We start from the raw sequence: 27,935 nt of genomic DNA, 5'->3' as shown, positions 1-27,935 counted from the left end.
GCTTGTCTGAGTCTGAAGTTTTCCAGTAAGGTCGCATGGAAAAACCTGCAGGACACCGGCCCTAGAGGACCAGGAGCGGTGAACCTGCTCCAGAATGTTGTAACTCCAGCACATCGTTCCTCTGGGCGCTTAGGAGAGGAACTCTTTCTCCAGCTCGAAGAGGGAGGGCCGTCCCGGGGAACTCTGGATTCGGCAGAGCGGCACGGTGCAGTCTCGCTTCTGGCCCTCTGTGTCCATGTCGAGCAGCGAGCAGCCCACCTCTGAGGACAGCACCATGCTCAGGTTTTGCGCCGTCTTCTCCCCGGAGTAGTGTCCCAAGGAGTAGCTCTTGTTGCGGCCTCGGAGCAAGGCCCAGGCGTGGGGTTTGGCTCGGAACGACACGGGCCGCGGCCGTGGGATTACCTCTCCGCTCAGAGGCTTTTCGTCCCTCTCCTTCTCCTGCTTCTTCTCTGTGGCAGGAAGCGGCAGAGTGGGCGGGCCGTTGGCTGGAAACAAAGCGAACCGTTAGGCAACATTTCTAAACCAGCTGGCTTACTTTTCCTTCCCCGAGCTGCGTGTCACTCACCGTTGTGGTTGCTGGTGTATTTCTTCCTGCGCAGACGTGTTCCTATGTTGTGGTTGCTCTGTTCTGGTGGCTGGCTTTGGGTTTGCACTGGTTTGTGTGTTTTAGCTGCAGACTGGTGACTATGGTTGTCTGTAAACGCCGCTTTGCCTGTTCTGGATGGCTCCATGTGGTGATTGACGGCTACTTGCTCCGCCTTCTTCGTACCAGGCTCCGACACCCCCGCCTCAGACTGTAAGAGGCACTTGGTGGAGTTGCATTCCATAATGGCCGACATGGAGATGAGATTGACGGGTTGGGTGGGTTGGGTCTGATTTGACGATGCGTCGTCTTTGCGGGAGCGACCGCCGGGGGGGGAGGTGCTGCGGCGGAACCGGGTCGCTCGCTGAAAGAGGCCCTCCTTCTTTTTCTTTTCTTTTTCCTCTTTAGGAGGCTCTGAATCTTCCCCGGGTACTGAGGCTTTGAGAGCATCCCTGATGTCGTAACCGAGGACGACGGAAGCCAGCAGGGAGCCGCAGCCGTACAGCACAGAGTCCGTTTTGCGGCGAGCCGTTGTTCTTTTAAGGCTGTTGGTGGGGGTGAGCTGTGGGGTGGTGGAGGTGGAGGAAGTGGACGTGGTGGTGCAGGGGTCGTCAGTCGTCTCTGTCAGGCCACCCGGACTGGTTGAGCCGACCCCAGCGTCTCCCGGTCCGCTACTCCCACCCACACTCTGAGGCTGCGGCTCGTCCCTCCACAGAGGTAGATCTATGTACACCTGGTTGGGGAACTTGAGCTGCTTTGGTTTGGAGCTGCTGTCAGGACTTTCCTGGGGGACTGCCTCGTCTTTACCTGTCCCGGCTGAAAACACAGGGGGTGGAAATAACACCTTGTCAACACAAAGACCGACCCTGTGCGATTCCAACAGCCAAGATCTGATTTTCAGCTCACCTTGTTCAACAAACAGGGCAGCGAGGGGGACTGACTTCTGGGACTTCATCAGGCTGGTGGACCAGGGGTTACTGCCATCTGACAGAGGACGCACTCTGAAAACACAGTTACAGATGAAAACACAGCAGATCTGGAGCCCTTCTCAGCTTTGTTATACCACATCCCTCTCCTGGAATATGCCGTCAAATGGGGGTGAAATTGGATGGGTTAGAAACCATCAATGTCCGATGTCCGACGCCAGCGTCCTAAACAATCAGGACGAACAGGATGAGCTGGCTCAAGCATTTGGTTAAGATGCTTTCCAGACGCCTCCCTGGTGAGGTGTTTAGAAAATATCCAACCCGGAGGAGGCCGTGGAAAAAACGCAGGACAGACAGGAGGGGTTAGTTCTTTTGGCTGACCTAGGAATAGCTCAAAATCCCCCCAGATGAGCTGGAAAAAGGAGCTGGGGACAGGTGGGAAATACATAAATACATAGATGGATGGCTACTTGTTAATGAAACCTTTATAATTTATAATAATGATGCCTTTATAATTTTATACATACATTATGAAATATTGAAATAAATGATTTCATTTACAAATAGACCACCTTTCATCCACCAGTAAAATGTATAAATGTGCATAATTGTAATGTAGATTAAATGTAAATAAATATCATTTTGAAAAAAATATAATAATTTTTGTGTTTTTGACAAGTTAAATAACTGCATTTTTACAGGCTGATAAATGTGTAAAAAAAAAAGAAAAAAAAGAAAAGATGTTTTCAATTCATTTACTAATCCCTTGATGTGTTTTTGTAAATGTCACCTCTCAGCAGCGGCAGGCCTTTCTTTGCTCTGTACTGAACTGGGGCCCCAGGTCCTTCCTTTCTTCTTGATTCCTTTTTTAACGTCATCAAACTCCTCAGGCCTGAAGAGGGTGCTGCGGCCCCACGTGCGGTTGCTCTCATCTTGAGTCACTGTTAACACAGCGAAACAAACGTTACGGCAGATTTTAACGACTGCAGCAGAAAGTTTGTTGCAAGCGCGTCTGAAAGAATATCTGTCAGACAGCAACGGTAATATTTCTATACACCTGTCTGTTCTTTGCTCTCTCACTCTTCTCCTTGCTTCTAAACTCCTAACAGGAGTATTCAAAGCATGATCTGACCTGGAAGATGGAATTATTAATTAAATTTGGAGGATTTTGACCAACTACAGATGATAGTCATATATAAAATCTCACTATGTGCTGATTTATAAACACTACAGCCACAAAAGTTGTCAGACAAGAAGGTATGTTGGTATGTGAGTTCACCATCTGGCTTAGTTTGCTGTTAATATATCCAATTATCTTTAAGTAGATCTTTAGCCTGTTAGAGGCCATACAAACCATGTTTATGGTACAGTAAGAACATCATATTCAGAGACAAGACTGCAGTAAACACCAGACACATCAGGAAAGACGGAACAGTCTGAGCATACAAAGAAAAGCCAAACCATCACATGTCTACAAAGGTATTGGCCAAGCTATGTTTTAAACAACTTTAAGCGTGCTGCAAAACTATTTAAAGGCATAAATCTGAAAAATACTGTTTCTTGTACATTTTTCACTATTATTTTTTTGCATCAATGTTTCCTGTAATAACTGGCCGTGAAAATGACAACCTCTATCTGTAGCTCGAAGCACCCGCTTAAAAAACATAGGATGGATGTTTGAACACATATAAAATGTCAGTATTTTGTCTCCTTTGAAGCCCACCCTGTATGATGCAGAGCTACAGCTACAATTACCAGCACAAGAGTGACTGTAACAAACTTTCTAGCTGTCTATAAATACCAAGATGTTCATGTCAAACATTCTGTTGAGCAGCAGTCTGCACTCTGTCTGAATATCTCCATGTAACATAAATGCACAAGAGGAATTTGCTCTAGTTATTACAAGGGCGTTGGTGCGTGACTAACATCTTTATTAAACTGTTCAAACAACTGACTGACTGCTCTGGCTTTTGTCCCCGTGGCTTGCCACTGTGAGTGACGCCGAACCGTGTTTTTGTTCCCACGAAACTCCCGGTGGGTTGATGTGTTTGCAAATTTTCATTTTCAAACTTAGCTCCATGCAGAACAGACACATGGTAACCTCATTGTAAACTACCGACAACCTGAAAATGAGGAAAACAAGCTGATCTTACGCTGGATGGCTCGTAGCCGGGGGATGAGTGTGGGGCTGCTGGGAGGAGAGGAGCTGGTGCTATGAAGGCTCCGCCTCTTGTCCATGGAAGGCGACGCCTGCACAGTGATCTTGTGTTGAAAGTCTAAAATATGCAGCATAGACATGTGAATAGCAGCAGGATTACAGGAGAACATATAGCAGGTGTGCTTACATGTTGCCGCAGTCACACAAGCATCAAAGATCTGCGCGCTTTAGTAGAAACGGCGATAAGCTGATAGTTGTCTTCAACGCTCCAGCTAAACGTTACGCTGGCTGTTTAAAGCCTGTTACATACTCCACAAGAAGCAAGAACTGAGTTCTTGCTCTCAAGGCTGCAAGAACAAGAAAAAAACTTCTTTTTCATCAGGTTCATACATACTCCACAAGAAGCAGGTCTGCAGCGGGGAGGGGTCACTGCGGGGGGCCGATGTCTGCTTTTATGTGCAATCAACCCGGTTGTTACCTCCGCTGAGGAGGTTATGTTTTTCCCGGCGTCTATCTGTCTGTGTTCAAGATAACTCAAAAGGTTACGAATGGATTTTCATTAAAATTTCAAGAGTTGTTGGAAATGTGAAAGAGAAGAACTGATTAAATTTTGGTGGTGATCAGCTTTCAAATAAATAAAAATAATCAATTATAAAATTAATGTAATTTTTATTGTTTTTATTGATCTTTTTACTTGTTTCTTTTTTGGCATTATATCAGCAGAATGATAGTCTGGCTACTGTGTTGTTTTTCTTAATTGAAATGAAGAAAAATAAAGGGCGAAAAAAAAAGTTTTACACATTTTTTTTTGTTGCTTTTAATCTACAAAAAGCAGCAATATTGACAAATTGTGAGAATCACAATTTAAATCTAATCAGCACCCAAAAAATTGGAATTGAATTGAATCGGGACAAAAGCCTGTCGTCACAGCCCTACTATAAATGATGAAATCCTTCCAGGTTAAAAGAACCAACCCGCTCTGGATTGCTGCCCAGTGCCACCTTCAGCCATGCATCAGTTTCCTATTTGATCATATAATGATGATCAAGTTATCCTCTCTGGACAGAACAGGAACACAATGCCGACAAAACAAAGTCCTCGAACAGACTTCTATAAGACAGGTAGGAGTGGTAGGTAGTGTTAGAGAACTCCATTACCAACAAGCTGTCTCTAACAGGAGATCACTGGCTGCTGTTTCTCTGCTACACACGTCTCCTCTCATGACTTAGAACTGAGTTCTTGCTCTCAAGGCTGCAAGAACAAGAAAAAAACTTCTTTTTCATCAGGTTCATACATACTCCACAAGAAGCAGGTCTGCAGCGGGGAGGGGTCACTGCGGGGGGCCGATGTCTGCTTTTATGTGCAATCAACCCGGTTGTTACCTCCGCTGAGGAGGTTATGTTTTTCCCGGCGTCTATCTGTCTGTGTTCAAGATAACTCAAAAGGTTACGGATGGATTTTCATTAAAATTTCAAGAGTTGTTGGAAATGTGAAAGAGAAGAACTGATTAAATTTTGATGGTGATCAGGATCACCGTTTGGATCCAGGAATGTTTTAAAAGGATTCTTTAACATTGTGCTTGGCGGAGGTTTCCGCTCTCCGAGAGCTTTTCTAGTTTCATATTTAACGAGCAACTTTGTCCGCGGCAGGGCGGGTTGTGCACGCGGCTGGGTCCGAGTGTTCTAATGTCACATTTAAAAATGTTCGTACTTTCGCACCACCTTGATCAGCTGTTTTATCAAAACAATCCGTTTTACCTGCAACAGCAAAAAATGCTGAAGCGGCAACTCCGCTTCATGCTTTTTCTGTGTTAACCACGCCCACTTCAAATGTCCGACCAATCACACAATACTTCTCGGAGCCCCGCAAGAAAAAGGTTCTGCCATCCCGATGTGTCGAGAACTGTCTTCAAATGCGTCCGCGAGAACAAAATGACGTAATTTTCATCTCGCTTCTTGTGGAGTATGTAAGAAGCTTAACTCAGTGGCTGCCAGTCTGTAGCAGAGACCCCCGTCTCGCCGGCGTTTTGACTCCTCTTTTGGGACAGCAGAATATGGAGTTCAGGGACCGCCGAAGAGGGCTGGTTTGGCCGGGTGAGTGAGTCAGGGATTCCTCAGGGTGCACACTTGGAGCGCCATCATAACATGCTGGGCGCTTGCTCGGAAAACGCTCGCTCGGCCAAATCATGTTTCATATACAGAAAGCCCAAAAGTCGTCTTTCGGCGTCTTCAGCCGTGAATGTTTGGATTTAGAAAGACGTCAAAAGACATCTCTGGCAGCCAATGAGTTGATGATATACTAAAGTTAATTTACTTTCCATGCTCTATGTAGAGCTATACTACACAGAGTTTGCTGTTATTTTGCAAAGGACTTTGTGTTGCTGTTTTGAGAAAAGTGCTTAAATAATAAATAAATAAAATTGACTTGATATCAGCTTGCACACCCTTAAACTAAGCCTGATGTCGGAGGGGCGGTGCCAATTACTCAGAACCGCATTAAAAACAATGCAAAGTCTCATCAAGACACTAAGTTATCAGTGAATATGACGTGTTGACCACCTGAAATGTCCGTATCAAAATGTGGCTGAGACGTGTGGTCCTTTCTGCTCACCTGACGGCAGACTGATCCGGTTTCCATCCTTCAGTTTCAGGCGGGAACGTTTGAATTTGCCTTTCCTCTTCTTTACATTGGGCTTGTCTTTGTTGAGCTGGAAAATGAGGATGTTGAGCTCCCTCTCCAACACGTTGATCTCCCGTTCGGCCAGCTGCTGCTCCCGGCGCTTCAGCAGCTCCTCCTGAGACTTCTGCTGGAGGGCAGCTCGCGTCAGCTCCTCCTCCCTGGAACGCAGCTCCTGGAGAGACGGAACAGATGATATGAGGTGAATCTGAAGGGCAGGTTGATGTTAACACGCTCTTCTTAACTTAGACTAAGAAAGAAAAACAAATCCTTTGTTGTTTTGCTTGAGGACAGCAGCAATGCAGAGATGCTTTATAAGATGATATGAACCAAGTTCTCATTTGGAGGTTGTTGAAACTCAGGAGTGTAAACTAAAAATCTTTAATAAACTTTCAGAAACATTTCATTGTTCATTAAACCTGTTTACAGGTCAGGAGGAAAGCTTAAAAATATACAAAAAAGAGCTGTTCTAACGAAAGTATATCACCAGGATCAGTCTGGAGTTGCTGCAGTCATTTACTGAGTTTAGTTACATCTGAAAGTCTAGAGATGTAAAAACAGAGTTGCTTATTTTCAAGGTCAATTTTTACATTTTCCAGCACTTTGCTGGACCTCAAAACACCAAATTATGCTTTGCGATGTTATTTTCATGCAAAACTGTAGAAAACTATTCTGTTCTGTTTCTTTATCTTAACAGTAAATTATTTAATCATAAAGTTATTTATTAAACAATCAGTTTAATCACATATTCAAGCAGCTTCTGACCTTGTGTCTAAAATTCAAGCACCATTCAAACCTTAAAAACATAATATGATTATTTTCAAGCACGTCCAGCATGTATAAACCTGTACTAAAACCCCACATATTCATATTTAATATTTATTAGATAATAATCTGGATACTATAAATTAGGGGTGGGAAAATTTAATCGAAAAAGTAAAAAATTTGGATTTTTTGCTTCACAATTTTAAAATGGATTTTTGTGTTAAAAAATTTATTTTTTTAAATTTATTTTTTCAAATAAATAAAAATAATCAATTATAAAATTAATGTAATTTTTATTGTTTTTATTGATCTTTTTACTTGTTTCTTTTTTGGCATTATATCAGCAGAATGATAGTCTGGCTACTGTGTTGTTTTTCTTAATTGAAATGAAGAAAAATAAAGGGCGAAAAAAAAAGTTTTACACATTTTTTTTTGTTGCTTTTAATCTACAAAAAGCAGCAATATTGACAAATTGTGAGAATCACAATTTAAATCTAATCAGCACCCAAAAAATTGGAATTGAATTGAATCGGGACAAAAGCCTGTCGTCACAGCCCTACTATAAATGATGAAATCCTTCCAGGTTAAAAGAACCAACCCGCTCTGGATTGCTGCCCAGTGCCACCTTCAGCCATGCATCAGTTTCCTATTTGATCATATAATGATGATCAAGTTATCCTCTCTGGACAGAACAGGAACACAATGCCGACAAAACAAAGTCCTCGAACAGACTTCTATAAGACAGGTAGGAGTGGTAGGTAGTGTTAGAGAACTCCATTACCAACAAGCTGTCTCTAACAGGAGATCACTGGCTGCTGTTTCTCTGCTACACACGTCTCCTCTCATGACTTAGCCTTTCTTCACTCCATGTTTTCTCTTTAATTGCTCTCAGCTGAGTAATAATAATCCTTACTGGATGACTCCAATAAAGCAGCTTTACAGTCAAACCCCTTCCACCACCCACCTAGACACACATTGCGGTGGGATGTTTACAGGAAATCTCCTCCAACAGTAATCTTGTGAAATTTGTGATGGGGAAAATATCAGCCGACGTCTCAAAGAAATGTTTTCATAAAGAGTGACAAAGCAATCATTGAGTACTTGATTCATTCATCTTGCACTCTGTAACTCATGTAACTCAACACAAAGGCCAAAAAGCCGGCTTAAACTGGAGCAGAGCAGAATAAATACTGTCTATAATACCCATAAAAGCACAAATGAACCCTGGTGAAACAACACCACCTGTGTCGGTCGGCCCACCGCTTGTTGCCTGAGCCTGTGCTGATCCCACTGTTTCTATAAACACTAATTAACTTCACTTTAAGCCAGAAACTGTGGACTTAAACAGGAAGCAGATTATGGTCTTAACAAGGGGGAAGTACGGTAAAGCACCTTAGCCTTAATGACTCGTTTTGGTAAATGTGCAATTAGCTTAGCCACTGAAAGTAACCAATTAAACTTTCAGTCCAGAGAAGCTGCCAAGTGAAATACTTCATTTTTTTATTACAGATTAGTTTTCAGGCATCATCTGTTTAAAAAAAAAAAAAAAAAAAAGTACAGAAAAAGTGTTTCATCTGAAAACATATGATTAAAACTTAATATTCAACCACCAACCAGATGCCATTTTTGTCCTGCTGTACCTTCTCTTTGGTCCTGAGCTCATCAAACATCTCCTGGATCTCCACGCGCCAGTCATCCTGCATGCTGTGGAAGGAGTCCTGCGGCATGGTGGCCATCACCGCCTCCTCGATGGCTGACAGCTGCTCCAGGATGCAGGAGAAGGAGGGACGCACATGGGGGTCCTGGTCCCAGCACTCTACAGCACAACACACAGGGACACATTAACAAGCGTTATTACTAAGTTATTAATGCAGTTTTCAAGTTCTCCAATAACCTCAATGCTTTTATAGTAATATGAAGAAGTGCAATGTGGTCATTTGATCTAGTTTGTGCAGAAAACATGCACATAATCAAGGCTGGATTATCCAATGGGCATGATGGGCATGGGACCAGGGGCCCCACATAGGAGTTTGGACATGAAACTAAATGTGAATAAAAGCCAGATAGTTACACCACAGTGTCTAGTGTATTGCTATTGGTACCACTGGCTGAGAGATGTTAGAAATGTTGTTGCACATTTTATCATTGACAATTTTCACAATGTTGTGCTGGGGAAGAGGGGCCTGTGGGACACTCTGGGCCCAGGGGCCTGTGCACTTTTAATCCGGCCCTGCACATAATGTGTCATTAGTGAGAACTCACTGTCTTATTACTTCCTTCAACATCAAGTCATTTTCTTACTGAAACGTATCAATTCTAATGAGCTGAGACCTTCAAGCTAAGCTGGTTTCCATGGTAACAAATATGGTGGACATAATCGTGGTTATATGTACAGTTCATGAGTCTCCTTTTAAAGACAGATATTTGTAAATTGAGCCTAATTAGAATATTTGGACACGTATTCACCTTTCATGAGCTTGGCGAAGGGTTCAGGGCAGGTGGAGGGGATTGGCAGAGTTAATTTATTGACTGCTACACCATATGCAACAGCAAGGCCGTCAATCCCTCGGTATGGTACCTCCCCTGTCAACAGCTCCCACAGCAAGACACCGTAACTGGTGGACGACACAGACGCAACCCAGATGAAGTAAAAAAAAAAAAAAGTGCTCAGGATTAATGGCTTCCAGATGATTGATGAGCTTTCTTAATCTCTGCGCCTGTGTGACATTTCTCATACCTCCAGACGTCACTGCCTTTGGAGAAGAGAGATGACTTGATGACCTCAGGGGCCATCCAGGAGTAGGTGCCTGCTGCTGACATTTTTGTGGTTTTGTGCCACTCCCTGGCCAGGCCGAAATCTGTGATCTTCAAGGTCTTCCTCCCGATGTCGTCATTCTCAATTTTTTCAAGTAATAAAACTGAAACAAAAGACACATTAGAATGTCATTATGATACGAGGAGGAAAAGGCAGCAGGGAGGGAGAGAAAAGTGGATAGACAGGATTTGGATGAAAGCCACAGATGTGAGGAAATAAAGGAGAAAGGAAGAGAGGAAGACACAAAGAGTGGGGGATGTGGGAAAGCACAACCCTGCAAGAGAGGGGATGATAGTCGATATTCAAGAGAGCCAACAGTGGAATGCAGGTCATTTATTACTGTAGTAACAGAGGGTTGACAGCATCACAAAGCACCTGTCCTCCGGTCCTAAAACTGTTTAACACATTAAAGACAGAGGGAACCCTCCAAGCCTGCTGGTAACGCTACACCTGGCCTAAGTCAAGTAACAGCCCACTGACGTATGAGGTCAACACCATCAGGGGTTGTAAAGGTTCAAACACACACAATGTTGGACTAGGCAAGAATAAAAACCTCCCATATAAGGTGAAAACATAACAGGAATTTGAAAATCAAAACTAAGAACTTGATTATCATTTGAATCATGATTACTCATTATCATAGACATCCTTATAGCCATCTTTTTCCATCACACCTACGCATCACTAGGAGATTGTGTGTGTATCCTTTGTATTCCACTTTCCTTCATCACTTTGAATCACTTATCTGTGATATCCTCATCCTTTTTTGCATAACTTCTCTCATGTTGTCGTCTTCCTTTGCAGGTGTAAAGGTTAATCAGAATCCAGTATGATATCATTCCAACTGGCAGGGATACAACACATTTTTCACATGAAAAAAAAAAAAGATGAACATAAAAAGAGAAACATCTCGTAACACATAAAGAAATTAAATCTAAATTTGCTACCACTAGATTTTACTCGCATGTTAAAATTCCTCATCCACTTAAATGTTAACCATTATATAGAGTCAAAAAGCAAACTTTCACTTAAAAAAATTGTCAAAACACAAAGGGACAATACTGGCATTGCTTCTCTTCACGAGAGACAGATTTTGATGGGAAAAGACTGAAATTTGATGCAGAACTTGCAACTTTTCTAGACTGAAAAGTAGAAAGCTTTTATAGTTAATATGGGGGGAAGCTTGTGTTATAGCTGTAAATTTTCTTAGCTGACTCTGCAATTTCAGCTTGTTGTGTCTACATGATGCTGAGTTTTCTGTTTGCTCAGGATGTATTTCTTAAAGAATTACAATGGATTACTGAGATGATTTTGGGGGATGATAACACAACCCATTGCTGAAAATGTTACTATATTTACCATTTTTTTGTAAAATCGCAGTTTACTGTATGATGAACCAACACATGTAACAGCAGATGTGTTCTCATCAGCTGTAAGTCCAAAGTTAGGGTATGCTGTTCTCTTGATTGATCACTTCCCGCATTTGATTTTCCGTTACAATGAGCCAGAATTGAATTGACAGACAACAGAGGAGATAAATAAGGGATGTTTTCTCTCCCCTTAGCTACCCAGTAGGTTGGAACAAAACAAAAACATCCATCCATTTTCTACCAGTTATCCAGGGTCAGGTCATAGAGCAAAAGCTAAGAAAAGAACTTCCAGCTCCTCCTGGTGGATCCCAAAGAGGCATTCCAAGTCAAGAGATGATATATAATTCCTCTAGTAGGTCCTGGATCTGCCCTGGGGTCTCCTCCCATTAAGATGTGCCTGGAAAAACTCCAAGGAGAGGCCACCAGCAAAGGATCGTAATGAGATGCCAGAACCAGCCCAGCTGACCCCTTTTCATACGGAGGAGTAGCCGCTGTACTCCAAACTCCCACCTAATCTCTCAGACTAAGGCCCCCAAAGTCTCCAAAACACAAGCAAACAAAACAGAAGACAAACAAAACAAAAACCCAACTTGTATAATCTTGAATAAGAATCAAAGCACAGACCTGGTCTGCTACAATTCTACCCCCTTGTGGTGAACTGGAAAATTTAAGTCTATATGAGCTTGAACGCAAAATCCATAAAATGTTAGTTTAATCCAGTTTTAAGCCTGGCCACACCAAGACATACTAAACTACACCTGATTTGAAAACAAAAACCTGAACTAGTAGTTTACAATTTATAGATGACTGCTTCCTTCCTATAATGGCAAGTCATTGTTTTTTCTTCTTGTGCAGGAACAGACTGCATGTCCTAATTCCCAGATGGATGTCATGTCTGTTCTAGTACAAGGCTGTTTGCCCCAAAGGTGGGAAACATTACATGACAGCATCAGGTCCTTCATCACCACTGGTTCTTCACTTCACTCTGGTGTACACTTAGAGGTGTGAAATGAAATGCTTCGGCTATTGGTCACTTTAGATTTACATCACTTTCAACTACCAACATGACCAGTTTGGGTGTACTAAATAAGTAGAAAACTACTAAAAAAAAATGAGTTAATCAATTAATAAAAGCATCTGGAAAATGCACAGACTGAGTGAAAATCTTACAAAATGTAAATAAATTAAATCAGGTCAAATGCAGACTGCAAAGAGCAAGTGGACTAAACCGACTAAAAACCGCAGTTGTTCTATGTTCTTCTTACTTGAAGCCAGAGATTGGTACCTGTCAATCAAAAGGACACGCCCCTAAATTTGCCAAACTTTGAGATTAAATAACTTTAAAATGGGTCAGTTAGAAAAAAATTCACTCCCGCCATAGTTGTCATGACCTATGAACCGAAAAAGGATTTTTGAACCAGGCTGTAAACATTTTTATTTCTGCTGTGAAGTTGGCCTTTTTAACATGGGAGTCTATGGGGATTTGCTCCGTTTTGCAGCCAGCCCCTAGTGGATGAAGGGGGAACTGCAGTTTTATGCACTTCTGCTTAGGCTTCACTTTTAACGGCCGGAGGTTGCCACTTGGTGCCAACTGAAGGGCAGCAACTTTTTATGCGTTCATTCATTCCTCTTAGCAAAAGATAAAACTGTGCCATTTTCCAGCTACTAAATATTCTACCCGTTTGAAAACAAGACATTTCCTTCCCATGAAGCAAGCACCAACAACCTAAACAAGATTCTTTGATCCTTTTGGTGTCATTTTATACATTTGCTTTCACCAGTACCAAGATCTTGTATCACCAAACATCCCATTTCATAATTTACACACAGATGCATCGCTGAACATTAAGACACTGATGTGTTGAATTTACAATTAAGAGTAAAAACTAACAATAATAACAAAAAAAAATCAGTCCTCTGTTGTCATATATGTATAAATATATGCAGTAATATGAAGGCACAAGACTCACTTCTATCATAATGAACAAACATGTGAAACAGCTGAAGAAGTTGGGAAATTGGCTTTTTGTGGTGCGTTGCAATTATTCAAGTATCTGCACTATGTACCTTTAGATCAAAGCAAAACAAACCTTGTTTACATGTTTTCTGTTGTTTTTAAATGTAAAATCAGGATTTTCACTGGTCTTTGCCACATTGCCTGTGATAAATTTATCTCCATGTGTACGATCAAATAAAAACGACAAAAACTTTGTGTTTTTAAATGTGAGACTAGAAGTGTGTAGAGTTGAGTAAATTTGTATGTGGCTAACAGAAATGGCCAAAACATTATTACAGCCCCTAATAACTTCCATGAGACATTTACCAGGAATAAATATGCTAACTTTGTTACCAGTTATGCAGTCAGTGTGTCAAAGTTGCAGCAGAACTGCTGAGAGATGTGGGAAAGCTGCAAAGCAACATAGCAGCCAACCTGAAGAACTGATTGTTTGCTTAGAAACTAACCTAACGTCCTTGAGCCAAAGGGAAAGACAAGAAAAACTGAAACATGCACATGAAGAATCTTCTTACTGGAAAATATACAACTCTAACTACACAAAACCATTTGCTTTATTGCATTATAAAACTCAGCAGCTATTTTCAATTTTTTCCAACAAGCACAGAAACGATGTGGGTTAATGAGGAACTAATTTTATGGTCACAATGGATGCAACTAAACTCAAAAGGATTAGTCAATTAGTTTGACAAGAGGCAGGGAAATTATCATCACTGCTCTGAATAAACAGACAACCCAATTTTCTAAGCAACAAACTGGCTGATGCCAGCTTCAAAACCATAAGGGCTTGCTGTTTGTCTTCGGCATCCCATAGACAAAGAGATACACAGTTGATAAGTGTATATGACTTATGTTAAATGCTCAGTACTATGTATCTAATCGCAGTTTCTATCGATCACATCAGGATGCATCAAAAATACAAAAACTACTCAGAATGAGCTTACTTGCATGAAAATAAAATCTTTAATTCTCGGAAAAAGATGTTACTGTATGCTAACAATAGCACTTTTTGCACAGTAGTCATGTCATATCAGCAGAAAAAAAACATTAGGGTGAAGCTACCACTGCTACCCTTTGGGAGTCCACACCATCTTACTAGAGTTGGTCTTGATCTGCATCCATTTGTGCTTTTAAAGAACAATGCAGAGTCACAGAATCAGCCGAATTATAAGAAAATTTGTTATTAGAGAGGCACTGTCCATCATTGTGGTTATTTCTAAAAAACAAACATCAGTTCAGTTCTGTGACTACCTCCACTGTTGGTTCACAGGTGTGCTAACCCAGTATTAGCCTCTGTGCCCTACAAACACAACAGGAAAGCTAAACATAGGCCCATTATTGACCTTAAAACTCGTTCTTAAAAAGCTACTTTCTCAATCCAATCTGTCCTGAGGTACTTAATTGTTTTTCACTTCAACCATCACACAGTTAATACACTGAAGTGGAAACCGTAAGCATTATAGTTGTAAGTAATTTCAGGAAGCATTTTAAGCATAGCAAGACTCCAGTGGATCTTCATTAACAGAAGGGGTATTGGTGCCATTACTGGCCCCAGGCACAGAGGGGATCCTCTACCCAGGCTAGAACAATGGGAATTCCATTACAAACTGGTTTCACTAGACCAATGATATACTTCAACTTCCTGTTGTCAAGTCCTCTCTCAGTGATTCCATAGATTCCTCCCAGCAGGCTAGGGGCTTATAATGACTTATGATGGCTTGGTTACACAACCTTAAGGAACGGTGGTTTTGGGATAAACTTGTCCGTGTTGATTGGCCTATAGAATATCATGCCAAATACTTTCTTTGTAGCTCCATGTTACTTCAGTGTCAGCCCTCTAGAAATGTCTGATAAAAGACTACCTAATGTCTACATGACTCCATGCTGACGTTACGCCACAAAAAGCAACTTTAAACTTCTGCCAGACATTTTGTTTGGCTAAATGACGACTATCAGGAGTCAAACTAATAAAGAGCAGTTTATAACTACTGATTCTGTCTCGTGCCTGATAATAATTATCAGTCAGCTTTCAGGATTTACACATATCAGAATATACAGTGAACTCACTTGAAACTTTTACCTCTTTTACTGCTTTGGCAATGTGTTGGGTTAGGTTACTGTTAAGTAATAACCCTAATCTGCCTATGAAAATGGCAATAATAATAAAACCTTTCAAAAAACATGCTAGCTGAATAAATCCATGTGTTCTTTTCACTGTGGTGGCGGGCATGTGGGTCTTGTTTTCTAAGCACAATCTGCATACTCCATTTACAACAAGCTGGGAACCATCTGATACCATTAACCAGCCAATAAACTGAGCTAAATAAACTTTATAATTGAGGACTATCTCACTGAGCAAATATTGTAAAAATCTCAGATATAAATAACAAAAAATTATTATTTCCTCACAAATAAGCTGTTAAAAACAAAAACAAAAAAAAAAAAAAACCCAAGGAAAATGCATGTTAGAAGGTCTCAAATTTATAAAAAGTTAATCTAATACAACCCTCACATGTCTCTAGAATGGGTTCCAAGCTTAAGGCCCAAAATACAACAGAAAATTGGATCCAAAATTCAAACACAAAGTGTTCTTCATAGCTAGTTTCTGCATGTCCCAAATCATTACCAAGAACATAATTTTCATATGTGGGTAATGTGGAAAAACCAACAAGTGTAAAAGCACAGTGACGTGTTGGGCAGCATGCAGTTAACTGTCTTAGCAATAATACTACAAGTCCATGTAAGAGAAGGTCGACATCAACAGGCTACACCATGTGAGTCATAACATCTTCATAGTCATTAAACTGTTTAATGATCCATCTTGCACAATGGGCTGGGGCACCATCACCCCAGAAGAAACCACTCCCATAACATCTTTAAATAAAGGTGATCAAACAACCAGATTTAGAGTCTTGACTCACAGGATGACCTAAAGCACCTACACAACATAACAGAGCCATGGCTCATGGTGGCCACTAAAAAGTCTACTAATATCAAGGATGTTTAAGTTTATGTGGGGTTGTTGCCATGAAAAATAATTTACATAGTCAACAACTTGTCTGAGTGTTCAGGAAAATTTGTGTGCAGACTTTGAAAGTATCTACGTAGTACTTCACACTGGAAAACAAGGTTAAAAGGTAGCTAAACAATTCATTGTGTGATTCTAAGTAGTTCTCTCATACAACCCTAAATCCATGCTGACCTGACACAATATATACATCATTTGCCTTTCATTTCTCTCTTCTTTTTTTTTTTTGTTTATTTTGCACATGGCTATGCACAACCTCATATCCCAAGAAACCAATCAAAGAGCACACGACTGAAAAGGAACCAGAAGAAAAACATATACCTGGCCCTTTGTTAAACAGAAACATTTAGGTCGTCAGTCAGCTAACTGCTTGACAATCGACACTCAATACTAAAAGAATCATCTTTTACACACTAATTTAAAAATATTCTAATCTCTATAAGCTGATGAATTCTCATAAAAACACTTGACTGCCTCCATTGAAGTTATTTCTACTTGTCCATGACAGCATTAGCAAGATTAGGTCCCACATTAACAAAGAAAAAAATTTAATAAATTTACTCCTTCATGTCTTTTATCAGCTTACTTTTCTTGTTGATGAAATGAGTGGGCAGATTCCTGGACACAGAGCTACTGCCTATAACATATTTCTTTAAGTAGCTTTGATATTACTGCTGTTTTAACGCTTTATCGTAATATTCACTCTTATCATGTCTCAATATAATTTCAATTTTTATAATGCTTATATTGCTTTTGAGCACTTTGTTCTAAACTTTACAGCCCTTGAAAAAGTCATTATATTTTATACATTTTATTTTTGGACATTGCTAAGCAGAGTGAAAAGTAGCTCTTTAAAAGTTACTCATGCAGCATTTGCCTCTTCTACATAAACCCCACTCCACCTCTTTAGGAGGTTTGCTCTGAATTTGGCAGCTGCTTCATCTGTTCCTGCATTTGTATACCATTTTCCTTCTTATTTTCTTCAGTTGTCAATCATACATTAAAAATACAGGTAAATGATCATTTATATAATTTATTAGTAGCCCACTTTTAATGCTTTTCACCACAAATTTTATACAAATATCAAGATTGAACACGTTGAGGGTATTCTGTAAGGCTCAGTAATCAGTCTGTATAATCCTCTACTATATGATGCATCCCAAAAAAATCTGTCGTGCTTTTTTATGGTTTGACACATTAAGAAGCCCATATTAGTCTCCACACATTATAAATAATTTATGTCATTTAACTGATTCATTATTTCTTCCAAAGTATCCGTAAATGTCACCACATTTCACCCTCGTTTTCTATAAACCCAAGTTACAACAGTATTTCTCCTCCTTTCCTCTTCAGTTTCCACAGTAACACTCCATCAACCATCAATAACAGTTGTCATTATTTTCCAACCTCACTGTATTGCAAATCATTGTTCATATACCCCCCTCCCTTTGTGGATTCTGTTGTAACTGAGAACACTAAATATGAAACTCAATACTTTTTCTTGATTTAATCATGTCATGGTTAAAGCTAACAAATTAAATTAATGTTTGAAAGTATTCAAATTATTTTCTGTCCTTGTAAAATTTATGTAGTGACATATCAAGTGAACATTTTCAGGGTAAAGTTTTTCAATATTTAAAAAAAAAAAACCAGCATGAAGGTTAAATCCTTATTTCCCAATTAAACATCAAGTTCTGATTTCTCAAATAAACTTGATTTAATCTTTCTTGTATCTCAGAAGCTGATGAATAATGTGTTAGGAGGAGGATTTAAAGTTTTCCAGGAAGGCGTCAAATATTAAATGACTGCTTTGAATGTATGGAATGGGTTTAAGTTCACCTGTTATGTTCACCCATGTGTGATTTACATGGGTTCACAGATATTACAATTTTATTTTTCTAGCCTTGTTGTATAAACCAGAAACACAACAAAACGTTTGATAAAAGCACTTTAAAATTAATCTAGTTAATCTATCTAATTAGTTCTTTCCATGTGTACACATCATTTCTATAACCAGGAGCTTATGACAAAATATGAAGATAAAAAAATGCCAAGAAAAACAATGTTTTATCTAATCTCAAACTTTTAGATATGTTTCAGGCTTGTGGTTTGTGAGAATACAAATGTTTACAACATTTGCTTTGGGGCTTGATGGTTTTCTCTTGGTTTTTCTCTTTCTGCATGTACCTCTAAACAAAGGTAGTCATCTAGGTGCCTCTTTCACCATTTTTAATGTCTTATACAGACATAAAAATCACCTGATTTCTACTATCTATGTTTGCCTTTCTCCCTCGCAGCTGCAGCTGTGGAAGTGCCTTTTCCATTAACAATGTAACCTAATTTGACTTTAGGGACATTGCGTTCCATTCAATAAAAAGGGGAAAAATATCACTAGGCATATCAGTTCTAAACATCTATTAGGTGTAAATATACAGTATGACAAAGATTCTATTTTAAAGGGCCTTTATAGGGCCTATTTTCTTGTGTTAGCCCATTAAAAAAGCAAAAAAAAACTTTAGTTACAGCTTAAATAAACTAAGGTTTTTCTTAAGTGCATAAATCATCATCACTTATGGTCTGGGAACTTTGCAATGACTGCCTACAAGCTTACCACATCTAAAAAAATGTGTGTTGCTTTGCGTACCTCTGTTGCCTTTTCCCTGTCTATATTTTCTCCCTTCTCTCAAAAGAAAATGTTTTGAAGAAGAGGACAACAGCTCAGCGCAATTGGAGATGGATATGCCTCCAGGACAGACCCCACCCTCGGTCCAGCCTCCATTTAATTCCCCTTTCCAACAGTGGATCTTGAGGCAGACCCATCTTTCATGGTGGGACAGTGGGAAGATCAGAAGCAGAGCTGCTGTCTTCAAAGCAGGTCCCACGCTTCTTCCCATTGCTTTCCCCCCTCAAGGTACAAAGAAAATAAATCCTCCTTTTAGGGGGAAAAAAAAGCATATATCCTTTCAATTAAATAAACAAGAAAAAACTAATTTATTATTCTCTGCATCTTGACACCCAAATGTTCACAAATCACTCCTGCATTCAAAAGCTTTAAATGATCCAAAAAAAGTTATATTAACCTCAAAATGTTCAGACATATTAGAGGTGGAAATCTTCAAGCAATGTAAAATTAATATTGATGCGACATAATGGATTTATTTCTGTGTGAAGACTTGACAACTACTACTTTCTGAGTGGAAACGTGTATCACTGTTTCTCATATGTACATGACAAACAAATAAGAAAAGCCATTCATCTATTAGTTAAGGCAGGACAATCTCTGTTCCCTCCACATCTACCAGATGCATGAATGGCTTGAGTTGACCAAGTTTCCATCAGAACCTCATATGGCCACGTATGACTAGGAGATATTTCTCCCAACTAGAGGCGTCTATTGTCTGATGCATGTTTGTTTTGCTTGTGTTTACCCACAATGCCCTTTGTGTTGTAGTTTATTTCCAGCATTTGATTCACTTAAAGCTAACCAAGAGCTAACGTTGTACACAAAGCAGACTTCGCTTCAGTTTCCCAGCAAACAAAGCCAACCATAGAGGCTGAAGTACTTCCACACGCTAGCTTTTAAAGAAGAGTATCTCACACTCAGCCATCAGGTCTGTTATGTGCATTTAAAAAACAACTTTTACTGCACCCTTTGATTATACAGTCTACTTGTGTACAATCGGACTACACTGATGACAGTAGTGACATATGCATAATGTATACACAAACCCCAATAAATGCACCAGTAAAACTAAGCAACAAAACTGGAAATATTCCCACTATGCAGTGGTGTCTCTTTTTAGGCTTTTCCCAACCAAGGATCATATGAATCACCGACTGGAGAAACTTCTTTTTTGTTTATCACGATGTTGCTGTGTACAATCTGAGAGGTAAACCTATGTTACAGAAAACATATGCACACCCCGCCCTAAAAAGCAGATGTGTTTCCATTTATGGAGTAACTTTATGGAATGCACTAAGTGATGATTTAAAATTATGCAATATTATTATTCATTTTAAAAATGTACAAAAATTGTTATTAGATAAATATAAAAAAAGAAGAAAGTTCATCACTTATTTTGCTGCTTTAAATTTTGCCTTCTGGCTGATGACTTTCAGTATGTAAACTATGTATACAGCCATATAACTGTAAATTAAAGACTGTAAATAAGGAGTAGTATTTAAATAAGCACTGGGCTTCCTTCTGCTCCTTCTCAAACAAGGTATAATGTTACGCAAATGTGCACCCTTGTTTTGTGTTGTATATGTGTTTGATATAAATAAAGAAAAAGAAAAAATAATTTCTTGTCAATATAAATTTTTACTTTGTCCTTGAAAGCATGCCTTTTCCCAACATGAAAGAAAACCATCTCAGATGTTACTGACCAGTGACCAGTCTAGACAGAGTGTAGAGTGATAAAACATTAAAAGAAAGCCCTAATTTTCTTAACTTAAAACACAGTTGGTGTATAAGAATCTTTTAAACAGTCTAGGCATCGCAGCACCAGACAACTTCCTGTGCTAAGCAGAAAATAAGTCTGCTTCACACACATTCAGAGCCTGGTCTGTCTCTCCTGGTGGAAATGAGAGTGCCCCGAGGTGTTCTGCTGGATGGGAAAAGGATCAGGGCTAATAGTCTACTAAATCCATCTATCATGGTCATATCTCGCCGAGTCACTTGCTCTTTGTCTGCTCTCTTCCTCTTGTGGTTTAGGTCTATAAAGCTTGAATTAACCCACAGCGTGGCTAATTATAACATATCAAATGTTTAAGTTGTGCATTTAGTGTCTTTTTGCTGTATAAGCATCCATCATGCTACGGACAGGAATGCAGAGGATTGGCTGATTTGGAAAGCAACTCTTCTCAGCTGTGGGCCCTTTTCCTTTTCACCCAGCCCCTCAACAATAGGTGCAGTCAGGGAGAGGTCATAAAAAACACAGTGAAAGCATCTCAACTCCTCCTCTCTCCCCTCTTCCCATTCTCTTGTCAGAGAAAAGACAGGCAGTAACTGTCTGTGTATCACCAGGGGTAATTGTGGGAAGCCAAAGCAAGTTGCCCTGCAACACCTAGTAAAGCTTTTGGTCATTTTACCTTTTAGATTCTACTTATTCAAGAATAAAGCCAGACAACTGAAAAATTAAGGACTGACAGTAGTCATTAAAAACAGAGTTTAAGACACATTCTTGTCCATTGTTGTGTTTAAAGAGGAAGGGAAGTAAAGTTAGTGAAAATAAATTCATCTATTTAGTGTTCAAAGCCAACAACACTTCTGTGCTTTTTCAAATATACTTTTCATTACAACGGGAGCAAAGACATGATAGAGCTTTGTTGTATGATATCCCAGATTATGGCAGGGACCTCGCCCAGTCAGTTGTTTATCCTCAAAGCAATTTATCATCATCTGTTGCCTGCAATAATCACTCTCATTTTGTTCTAGTATTTTGTGAAGGTAATTTAGGAAAAAATATGTGAAAAAGCCATGGGTTAGAAGCCTGATTAATCAAGACATTCATATCTATGAATTAATTTAAATTTACTTTTTTAGTAAATTTACTTTTAGTCACACTGAAATGGAAGTAATTTATACACATTAGCATTGTCACAATCACCTGTTTAAGTTAACCACAAGGTCAAAACTAAGCCTTTTAGTAATGTAATGGGACTTGTGGTTTTCCTACATTGGCAGAACTTCAAGCATAAAAAGAAAAAGGAATGCCTTCCTGTGCTGCAGTGCTTATCGGGTGTTTGTGATGTACAGGAAGATGCAGCAATGGAGAAACAGGGAAGGGATGATGAAGCCCAACAATAGCTTCAAATTGATGGGAGGAAGTTGTTGCACGTGCTCTGAATAAAACTTAATCAGTTTCAGTTGCATTTAAGCACGCATTCCTGTCATACAGGCGTTCACACAAAGATGTGAAACTCCATAGTTAATGCGGGTTATGGGTACTGGCTCAGGGCCAAGCTTCAAGTGCAGTTTCTTGCTCTTATCTGCTGTTCTGTAGAAACTGCCAGACCCAACATACAGAAAGCTATTCAAATCAAAATTATAAAGCAAGAAAGACAGGATGATAAATGGCATTAAAAAATAACAAGAGGCAAATAAGATGAAAGAGAGACATTCTTTTCCATTCTCCATGGATATAAAAATAAGCTAACTTGATATGACCCAGTCTAATTAAAACAAAAAGTCTTATAATGCCTTTAAGTGACATATTTATCTATTACTTAAAAGTATATTTACAATCTCAGAACATGTTTTGGGATATCAGCCTGACACAATGCTTTCCTCCAGGAACTACAATGTCAAAGCTGTTTTAAGGGAATACTGTATTTATTTTACAGAATGTAGTGACACATTATTAGTATTCTACATTTCAGGTTGTGTGCTAGACAGACAATATTTGTTGGCATGAAAACTTCTTAGCTGACTTGAGCCCTTCAAAAAAGTTAACGTTGCAAGGATTAGGTTTGAAAATTCTGCTGCCTGAAAAGCAGACATGAAAAATAATAAGGATCAAGTGGGAGCAGACTGGAATAAGGAGAAAAGAAGGAGAAAAAAGTAAGAAGGGAAAACCCCCTCAGTTTGTTGCAATAAAAGAGTACCGCTGCTCTCTGGGAGATTAAATATGAACAGAACAAAACAAAACAAGGGCTTTGAGACCCTCAGAGTCCTAGCCATTCTTTTGGCCACAGTAGCCTAGCAACCGCTGCTTGACCAGTCCATTGTGTAAACGTATGTTAAGCTTTTATCCCTCATTAGCAACATTCCTCCCTGCAGGCTGGGATTTTACAGATTAGGTTGAAAAACACAAAAGAGATAGGACAAATCTTGCTGACTTCCAACATATTACTTTACAGGCTAATCATTGATCAAATAGCTGTATATTTGTCTGCGTGGAGCATGTGTACACTACGAGTTGATAAATGACAGGCAGAGTAAACGAGCGGAGCTGGTTAAGCTCTGTGGTTTTTCACCCGTCTACATGTACCTGTCTATATTTTGATTGGCACTGAAAGGAAACAACGTGACTTAGGGAAAAAAAAAACAGCCATTAAGATATTTTTCTAATTAAATAAAAAAAAAATAAAAAAGTTTGCGAATTAATAATTCATGACAGTGAGTGTTTCAGTGGTTTTAACTCTGTGTAGATAAACTGCATACAAATCCATAACAAACGAGCAGGCATACCAACAGATGCAACAACTTTTCTTAGCAGCAACATTATACTTTTTTTTTCTTTTCATTTTTAAACTGGGAAAACAACCCAACACACCACAGGGTGCCGTTTGAGTGTAAGAGAGAGTCTTTTGTGAACTCACTGCCCTGCTTCTAAGTAAACACATACAGCTTTATTCACTCTCCTTATTTAGATAACACTGTATGTTGACGACACATGTTCAGACCTCTGCCCCTGATTCAATCCTCTACTTGCAGCCACTAAGAGCACTTGTTGGCAGAGTTTAGCTTCTATATTGGTCTCATGGAGAGGAGCAACCCTAGCACTTTGCCAGTTCAGGCTCCCAGGGCAAATATAGTTGCAGGACAGCAAAAAAGCACAATGTGAATGGTTTCTTCTGGTTCTAGTTTAACATTTTCCCTCTTTAGTTATTACTTTCTGTTGGTCACAATGAGGTGGCAGGGTAACAGCGCTGTGCCTGTCTCAGGGAGTGTGTGTGTATTCACCAAACATCCGATTAGCTGAAACAATCTACACAGCAGTTAAATCTTTTCTATCCATCTGCCCCATAATTATGCACTAATCCTCATCTTAAATAAGACTAGATGTAGGGTTTGGCTTTTCTAAATGGTTTCTAAGATTTCATAAAAGGTATTAAACAAATAAACAAACATTATCCAAACTATGTTTTTAAAGGTGAATCAAAAGGATTTATTCTTAACCCACAAGATGAAAGCAGCAAAAAAATAATGTTGGACTTAAAAATTGGTTGAGAATGTCACCAAAATCTGACTTTATGCTATAGCTGTACTATCTGACATCTATACATGCACTTAGATCATGTTTGGAGCTAAAAATATTAGCATAACCTGTATATTAAAAATTGCCTGCACAGATTTCAATACCCATCAAAATCAGTGCAAACTCTCTCTTTTCAAGTCAAAAAGTCTTAACTTGGTGCTGCTGGCAAATGTGCTGTGTGTACATTTCACAGGTTACACAAGTTTTGCCTCTACATTCACACATTGACTCTCACAGCTGGAGATAAACAGACATCATTACACCACAGCTTCTCCCCACATGGTCCCAGGCTGATAAGGGTCTCTGATCACAAAGGGGAGAAATAGTGTTTGGGGTTGTATTACACATATAAACACACCTGAGTTGCAGCGAGAAGCCTGTGCCAGTGCGTATGTGACTCAAACCCTTTTTACTCGTCGAGTCCTGTCCATTCATTATTCAGTCCTGGGAAACTAAAGTTTTCAGGCCTGTTGTCAATTACCAGAACTGGCACAGTAAGCCTACTGCTCTGAGCCATGCTGAGCTTGTTGTGTTACAGTGACTCTCAAAAGTGAGCCCTTCAAATACAACAATACCCATTTCATTTTCCCAAAGATGAATGCCAGGAGCTAGTGGTAAAACTACAGACATTTCCCTCAAAGTAAATTATGTTCCTGCTTTGTTAAAAGGTCATCTCTGCCATTATGCACGAAGACTTCCATTTTCTCCCCTGTGTTTTCTGGGTTTGGCTGTTCAGCACATGGCCTGACAGTGTGTACAGAGTGTGTCTGATTATATGTTGGTAAATCAGTGTCCTTGTTTGAACAGCATTTTGGCTTTTAGTGGAGAAGGGGGCTGGGAAGGTGTGTGTGTTTTAAAGGCAGAGGAGGGAAAGTGCAGGGGGAGCTGCCCAGCTGAGCAAACGCTTCACTTTATTTCACATCCTCTCGATGGCATCCACCCCACCACTTCATGCATCTGACTGCTGACTTTTTGCACCACTTTCAATGTGTTTAAAGGGCAACACCGTGCTGGTTTTTAAGTAAATTGTACATGGATAATAGCAGCGGTGCCCTTCATATAACATTTTTTTTAGCCAAGTGCCCCCTAACCACTGCAAAGTATTTTTGGTTTAAAAAAAAAGCATGAAATACAGCACTTTGTCATTTGTATTTGGTTTATCAAACTTTAACCATGCAAAACATCTCCACTACACTTCAACCAGGACTCTGTTGCATTGTCAAGGCGACAGTGACTGACTGATACGATTTGTCTAATTCATGTCGGAGTGTGGGAGTTTGGGAGGAATGAAATGGTGTCAATCTAAATGTAAATTCCTTTTATGAATGCTTACTTACATTTATTGAAAAATATTAAATATTTATGTAATATTATTATTTTACTTCAGGATGTCTGAAAGAAAACATAAAAAGATGCGGTTTTTTTTAAACAGTACCCCCAGGGGTACGCGTACCCCCATTTGAGAAACAGTGGATAATAGGATGCCAGCAACCTGAGATTATGATGTAGTAACAGGACTGCCTTATGATATATATATACAATATATATATATATACACATATATATATATATATATATATATATATATATATATATATATATATATATATATATATATAAACAGTTATTATTTGTGCAAAAGCTGCAGCTTCTCAGACCGTACTGAGATACCACCTGGAGATAAAGTAGATTAAAATAATAGCTAGAGATTGTTAAAACTAACTTTTCCGTGGACAGACAAAAGCAAGTGATGTGTCAACAGGTGCACCCTCTGAGGACATTTTAATTTCTCTGTATTAATCACACACAAACACACTGCAATCTTTGCTTACTGTTGCTAGACTTCAGGTCACGGTGAATAATTGGCACCACGGCCTCCTCGTGCAGATAGTGCATCCCGCGTGCGATCTGCACAGCCCAGTTGACCAGGATGTGTGGAGGGATGCGTCTTCCGGTCAACGCCCGGTTCAGAGTCCCGCCTCGGGCATACTCCATAATCAGACACAGGTTGGGTTCCGCCAAGCACACCCCTTCCAGTTTAATAATATTGGCGTGCTGCAACATTGAGAAAAGCTTCGCCTCTTGTTTAACACTGCTGGCCGTGGCTGTTATGTCCTCATCTGGGTCTTGCCGAGCAGCTTTCACTGCGACCTCTTGATCTTTCCACGTACCCCGGTAAACTTTCCCAAACCCACCCACGCCTATGATCTCTTCTAAAACCAGTTCACTGAATGGGATCTGGACGGGTGGGCTCGGGACTTGCTCCGGTACCCCCACCGACACGCTAGTTGTGGGGAGATGGTAGATAGCGGGTTGGTAGGTGACATAGTTAGAGGGGAATATCCCGACCCGGTGGTTGATTTTCCCGGTCCACCATCCTTCGTCACCGGAGATCGCAGCGTCCTTAGACAGGACCTCGACCACGTCCCCCCGTCTGAGGCTGAGCTCGTCCTCGCCGCTTGCCTCGTAGTCATACGCGGCTGTCCACAGGGATCTAGTCGGGCACAGCGGGGCAGAGTGAGCCCACGCCCGAGCTGTCGGGGACTCCGTCCAGGCATGTCCCCCGGTCCCACCACCGCCCGGCCGCCCTTCACCGTTTGGGAAAGCGGCCTGCGAGACATCCATTTCTCGGTGGCCGTAGCGGCACCATAGGGTGCAGAGCTTTTAGAACAAAAGTTTAAAAAAAATTAAAACAAAAAAATGTAATTTTCTGAAATCATCACGCTGTCACACTTGCGAGACAACCCGATGAGAACAGAGGGGGACTTCCCTTCACATCACACGGCGGAGTTAAGCTGCGTCCAAAGTCCTGCGGGAGAGACGGCGTGTCCGCAACCCAGCTATCCACGTCGCCACTCCGGTAAAAGTCTGGCTCAACGGGAAGCTGGCTATGGTTAGCCGAAATACTGTTTTGCAAAAGCCAACACTTGCTGACGGCTAAGAAATTATCCGCCACTGGCTCAAAGTATTTTAGCAACGGGATAAAAACTAACTTTCACTTGAGCTTAACGTGCTAATGTTAGCTGCAGCTAGGTTACAAAGTTTCCGCAGGTGCCGCAAGAGGTGCACCTGCCCAGTCCAGTCCGACCAACAGAGAGCCTCTGGGGGGCTGCTTTCCCTTTCAGAATCTCCAGTAAACTACCTGCAGCAAGCAAAGAGCGAAAAAAAAGTTTGCCCGGTCGCTTGTGGACTTCTATCGGGAATTCCGACTGCATTCCAGACTTCTGGCTATTAGCTTAGCATAGGTCAGCCCGCAGATATACAGCGTCTGGATGGTGGCTTCTTTCCTCTTTAAGACCGCTTGCTCCAAAGTTAATTTCTCCTTAAACAGCAAATAATCGAGCACTTTGATAACGCAATAAACATCCTGGAATTCAAAGCGACAAAACGTGTATTAAAAAAAATAAATAAAAGAAAAAAAAAAAAAGCGTAAAGTTTAATCAAAACACGCCCTCCCCCGCCACTCTTGTCGCCAAGCGGAGTCGGTCGGAGCAACGGCTGAACGGAGAGTCTGAGGGCGCTGCTGCTGCTGCGCTCCGAGCAGACTATGGTGCTTTCTGATTGGACAACTGGGTGACACGTGACCGCCGCAGCAGTTGGGGCCATAGACATCTTATA

At 40.3% G+C, this 27,935-nt stretch overlaps 1 protein-coding gene across 1 annotated transcript; it reads right to left on the bottom strand.

Annotated features, from left to right (window-relative positions):
• Positions 1 to 110: 110 nt before the first annotated feature.
• On the bottom strand, positions 111 to 27,428 carry map3k21 (mitogen-activated protein kinase kinase kinase 21). Its single transcript, XM_079248927.1, has 10 exons — positions 26,150 to 27,428; positions 9,846 to 10,026; positions 9,575 to 9,723; positions 8,749 to 8,924; positions 6,278 to 6,518; positions 3,663 to 3,785; positions 2,300 to 2,450; positions 1,490 to 1,584; positions 566 to 1,399; positions 111 to 485 (listed from the first exon to the last, which is right to left on the bottom strand). Exons 1-10 carry the CDS (start codon positions 26,940 to 26,942, stop codon positions 130 to 132), a joined length of 3,099 nt encoding a protein of 1,032 aa, XP_079105053.1. The 5' UTR covers positions 26,943 to 27,428; the 3' UTR covers positions 111 to 129.
• Between the last annotated feature and the right edge of the window lie 507 nt (positions 27,429 to 27,935).

This window comes from Telmatherina bonti (assembly GCF_933228915.1).
Source record: "Telmatherina bonti genome assembly, chromosome: 11".
NCBI lineage: Eukaryota > Metazoa > Chordata > Actinopteri > Atheriniformes > Telmatherinidae > Telmatherina > Telmatherina bonti.
Note: the sequence above shows the minus strand (reverse complement) of the source record. Positions and strands in the feature narration are given on the sequence as shown.